The 5,546-nt window shown below is 48.3% G+C and overlaps 1 protein-coding gene across 1 annotated transcript in view; it reads right to left on the bottom strand.

Annotated features, from left to right (window-relative positions):
* The window catches only part of LOC111972903 (fibronectin type III domain-containing protein 1), a 22,115-nt gene extending 17,363 nt beyond the window's left edge, over positions 1–4,752 (bottom strand). Inside the window, exons 1-2 of the mRNA XM_070446761.1 lie at positions 4,605–4,752; positions 21–260 (exon numbers count right to left, since the gene is read on the bottom strand). Coding sequence (XP_070302862.1) covers positions 21–260; positions 4,605–4,752 — 388 coding nt within the window. The remainder of the gene's footprint in view (positions 1–20; positions 261–4,604) is intronic.
* Positions 4,753–5,546: the final 794 nt, after the last annotated feature.

Raw genomic sequence — 5,546 nt, 5'->3', positions numbered from 1 at the left:
AAAAGCGATGAGCGCGTTACCGAGATGCCTGCAGGCTGCACGGGAGAGTGCGTTTTCTACCTGGAAGGTCCCGGACATCTGTGGAGGGCAGAATGGCCTGGTTTTAGCCGCAATATAGACAGCATACCGCTTACTCCTGTTCATGTCTTGGCGGGGTGCGTGCTTCTGCGCAGGCGGCTGGGAATGCGTGGAGAACCTGCTATAAGGGTTTCTCGCCACGGTTGGAGTCAGCGAGGCTATGAAAGGTGGGGACTCGGTAGCTGGGACCAAAGATAGGAAGCTAGGGGGGTGTGAAGAGATTACGGTTGAAGTCTCGTCTATCTCTCCATCAGACGCTTAGGGGTTATGGCGTGAAGCACACGCCAACACTTCGATCAGGGACTCGAGGCATTGTTCCGGTGGTTCCGCGAGTGGCCCAGTTTCATCTTGGATGGTGGTCGGACGACCCTTCAAAAAACACACTGTGAGCGCTCGTCGTCGTTCAGGTGTGCCACTCGCTTGCTGGGCAGCGGTCTGTTGTGCGGTAACTGGATGGCATAGTCCGTCACGCTGGGCCTACTTTGGCTTGTAAGAAGTCTAGTGAGGCTGTTTGGCTGAGATCACGGACCCTGGTGGGATTCTTGCTAACACTCGTCTTGAATCTATGCAGCAAGAAAGTTCAGAGCGTATGCTGGCCACAGTCAGGGACGGTTTTGTGGCATTCCCACTACGAGCAGATAGTCACCAGGCTTAGGGCTGTTTTCCGACAGCAGGTGCTGGTGATGAATATAATAGCTATCTTCGGACGGCGGCTCGGCTGGGAACGATCGAGGGTTGCACGCTCGAAGGCGGAGCAGAAATTGGGGAAAAACGCCCTTACATAACACTCGGATCAACTGGACGTTGGGTTGAGGTCGGCAGACGGAGGGGTTCAGCCAGGGGGTATTAACTTGCCACGGGCACTTGAATCTGATGAACTTTGGAGCAGCAAGGCGGTTGCGGGGCACGAAGATTGTAAATCGTGAAGTGTGCTTTTTTTATGGAAGTCATTCATCTCCGACAGTAAGTGAGGCATGGGTCGCACGAATCAGTAAGGGCCTGCTTGCTGAACCATGAGCAGCTTACCGTGACGAGAGGACAGTCCCGTCGGGTGGGGGACAGCTAATGCGGAAAAAGTCCTGGGTACTAGGCTGCCTCTGGGTTCATTTTAAAGGCTCCGTGTTTTGTCAGGAACCGGTGAGAAGACGTCACTAATAGTCGCAGAACCTAGATAGCACTGGGGCTCAGCCTCAGCAGTACTATGAGGGAGATGGTGGGTTTTAAAATAAAAGGTACTATAGATGTTCAGGTGCACAGAATATTAATCCACAACGTCAAAATAAAGCCAAGAGGCCACAAAATGGATACCTCCAAAATACAAAGAAACTTCACAAAGTGGTAAAAACAGTGCAGGGGAGTAAAAACTCAAAGGACTACTCAAAAAAATAACAAGCACTAAACCAGAGAACCTCTGGAAATCCAATAAGCGAAATATATTGTTTCACAACAGAGGGCTGGGGCTGGGTTGCTGAGAACATGAGCAGAACACTAGAGCAAAGAACTGAGGAACACACAGGGTTTAAAATACTAACAAGGGAACGACACACAGGTGCATGGGAGCAAGGTAACTGTAGATGCATAGGAAAAAACAAAAGGTAAGCATACAAAAAGGTGTCAATGGGTGACATCACTAGTGACCACAAACCTGAACAGTCCTGGAAAACACCTGAGACACCACTGGCGTACCTGTATAGCTCTCTGTTTGGCTGGCCTCACTACATATCTCGTCGCGCAATCCCGCACCTGGCTCATGATCATTCTGATAGAGATCTTTTGCTAGGTATTTAGCCCTGCGCCTTATGTCAGCTGCACTGCCTACAATTCTACTAGAAAAGACGAGTTGGGAGGTGGCATTTCGCTCCGGCAGGTAGTATTACATTTCATTTACAGTACAACCGAGGGTTGTGTGTCTGATCTTTTCTCTTGATATTACGGGTAAAGGGTATCCTCTGACTTGGGATCAATATTTGAGGGTTTCTTGTTATTCTTTTACTTTTATCTATTTAAATATTGGTTATGGTTCTTCTTCCCTCACACAACACAACATCTTGCCAGTACGACACACACACACAATACCCCAACTTACCTCCCTACCCCCACCATACCTGGTTCCCATTCATGGGGTTCTCACAGGAATTCAGGCTGTAAACAACCTCACAAAGTACTGATAAGGTTCCACGGCGCGCGCTTATGAATTTCACTTCCGGAAGGCCACTTGTCACCACTCGTCTTACATTCTCATCCTACGTGAAAATTGTTGTGGTTGGGATTTTTTATGCAATTTGGGAATGATAACCCTTTATTGATCACGTCGCTATCTGGCTAATACTTATTTCCTCCATCTTTTTGGGTATTCTATTAGATTGTTGAATGAAAGCTCTAATTCTTTTTTTTCAAAAAGCGCCATGTCTCGAAATCGAGTGTTTTCTTTTAGTCTTTGTTTAAAGGTCCATTGATGAACGTGGACTATTTGTGCTATTTTTTATCTCACTCGTCTATTATTTTTCAATTTAAAAATGGTAATAGATCAAAAATAGCTTTTTCTTCGCAGGATTACAATTTTTCTTCTCTAAGGCAACAATTTCTTGCCCTTAAGGGACACCTCTAGGGTAGTTTGTTGTTTAGCTACGCCTACATTAGCCGGTTCGCGGTTGGAGGTGGGTGAGGGTCAGAAGATGGTTGGTGGTAGTTTAGGAAGTATCGGTTAATTCGGACCGGGCGAGGGTTAGCTCAGCCAGCTATTCTTCGTCCTTCTAACGTAGGTCGCAACACTGGGGGCTTAGCTAGCCAGCAGCTAGCCAGCTAGCGCACGTCTGACGCGTCTACCGAATAGAACGCAACTGTAGAAAAGTAATCTCATTGTACAGATGGGAACGACTTGCTAGTGTAAGTGTTAGCTAGACTACATAGATTGTCTCTCTGGGTTATCCAAGATAATTGTGTAGTTTAGAGTAATTATCGTTAATTACATGCTGTTCGAGGTTAGCTAGCCAGTCTATTTTTCGTCCTTCTACGATAAGGCACAATCTGCTAGCTAGCCAGCGTTAGCTCAGCTTAGCCAACGTCTATTCGTCTAGCCGAATAGCAAACACTGTAGAAACTATTACATTCAACGGAATTGACTTGATTGGGTCGTTGTCAGTGGTAAGCTACAAGGTAGTGGGGTGGTCGTTGCTGTCTTTGTATCAGATAATTGTGTAGTTTAGAGGTAATTATCGTAATTACCGGAGGTTTAGCTAGTCCAGCTATTTTTCTGTCTTTTAACGTAGGCAACACTGCTACTGGGCCAGCAGTCAAGATAATTGTGTAATGGTGGGTAGGTAAATTGTCAAGGTTTACCTAGCCAGACTTATTCGTAGGCTAACCTATAGCCAGCTACACTTTCAAACTTAAGTACTCACTGCAGCTCATTAGCTAGCTAGACTACTTCACCAGCCAGTCGGCACTGTAGGGTCGGATTTTGTCAATAAGATATTTTTTTGCAAAACGTATATAGCTTACTCTCTGAATCAATTCGATCGGACGTGTAGTCCACCTTGGTCATTCAATCTCCTTTGCATTAGCGTAGCTCTTTCTTCTGTATGCCTGGTCACTATGTGTCTGTCTATCCTTCTTCCTCGTCCTTCTGCACAGACCATACAACGCTTTCCCAACCGCGTGGCCGTGGCCACTTCTAAACCTGGTGGTCCCATGCGCGCACCGACCCACATGGAGTTCAGGTCTCCGGCAGCCTCTTGAACTGCCGATTGCGGCAACAAGGCAGAGTTCATCTCAGCCTATGCTTCCCTCCAGTCCCGATTCTTGGCCCTGGACGGAAACATGGATTACACAGATAACACTGGCTACTCCTACTGCTCTCTCCTCGTCTGCACGTGTTTTCTCGCAACCCGAGAGCTTCTGGTAGCGGGGTGGGTGGCATCTGGGATCCTCATCTCTCCCAAGTGGACATTCTCTCTTTCTCCCCTGACCATTGTCTATCGCCTCCTAGGAATTCATGCGTCACAGTTACCAGCCTTTCAAGCTTACCATCCTTAATCATTTATTCGCCCCCGGTTCCTTGGAGAGTTCATCAATGAGCTTGATCGCCTTGATAAGTTTCTTTCTGAGGATGGCTCACCTCTACAGTTCTGGGTGATCTTTACCTCCGCCACGTCTAAGTTTGACTCATTCTCTCTGCTCCTTCTTTCACTTTCCTCTCCTCTTTTTGACCTGCACCTCTACCTTCCCCCTACTCACAAGGCAGGCAATACGCTTGACCTCATCTTTACTAGATGCTGTTCTTCACCAATCTCATTGCAACTCCCTCCAAGTCTTCCGACCACTACTTGTATCCTTCCCCTCGCTCTCATGCCACCACTTCCCACACTGCCCCTACTCGGATGGTATCCTGCGCCGGTCCAACCTGCGTCTCTTCCCGCACTCTCCTCTTACCATCCTATCATTCTCTCCCTCTGCTCAAACCTTCTTCAACTTATCTCCTGATTCTGCCTCCTCAACCCTCCTCTCCTCCTTTCTGCATCTTTAACTCTCTATGTCCCCTATCTCCAGGCCGGCTCGGTCGCTCTCCCTCCTGCTGCCGTGGCTCGACCGAACTCCATTGGCGAGCTCACAGAACAGGGCTCCGGGCAGCCGAGCGGAAATGGAGGAAAACTCGCCTCCTGCGGACGCTGGCATCTTTCACTCCTCTCTCTACATTCTCAGCTCTTCTTCTCTGGCTGGCTAAAGCACTTTTACCATCTAAATTCAAAGCATCTGCCTCTAACCCTAAGGAAGCTCTTTGCCACTTCTCCTCCCTCCTGAATTCTCCCCCTCACCCCCCTCCTCCCTCTCTGTGGATGACTTCGCTCAACTCATTTTTAAAGAAAGGTCGACGACATCCGATCCTTCGTTTGCTAAGTCAAAAACACCGTGGTTCTGCTCACAGCTGACATACACTGTGCTTTTGACTCTTTCTCCCTCTCTCTCCAGATTGAAAATCTCGCGTCTTGTGACGGCCGGCCGCCCAACAACCTGCCCGTTGACCCTATCCCCCTCGTCTTCTCCAGACCAACATTTCCGGGACTTCTCCCTTACCTCACTGCTCATCAACTCATCCTTGACGCCTGGGCTACTCCCCCTTCCGGCTTCAAGAGAGCGAGAGTTGCACCCCTTCTGAAAAACTACACTCGATCCTCCGATGTCAACAACTACAGACCAGTATCCTTCTTTTCTTTTCTCTCAAAACTCTTGAACGTGCCGTCTTGGCAGGCTCTTCTGCTATCTCTCTCAGAATGGACTTCATGAAATCCAAATCAGTCAGGTTTAAGCTAAGTCATTCCAAGAGCTGCTCTTACTCTGTGTCACGGAGGCGATCCGACACTGCTAAAGCTAACCTCTCTTCCTCTGCTATCCTTCTAGACCTATCGGCCGCACTTTTGATAACCTGTGAACCATCAGATCCTCTTCTTCCACGCCTCTCGGTTGGGCAT

This window comes from Salvelinus sp. IW2-2015, linkage group LG14, assembly GCF_002910315.2.
Source record: "Salvelinus sp. IW2-2015 linkage group LG14, ASM291031v2, whole genome shotgun sequence".
Lineage (NCBI taxonomy): Eukaryota > Metazoa > Chordata > Actinopteri > Salmoniformes > Salmonidae > Salvelinus > Salvelinus sp. IW2-2015.
The sequence above is the reverse complement of the archived record's forward strand: the minus strand, read 5'-3'. Positions and strand labels throughout refer to the sequence as shown.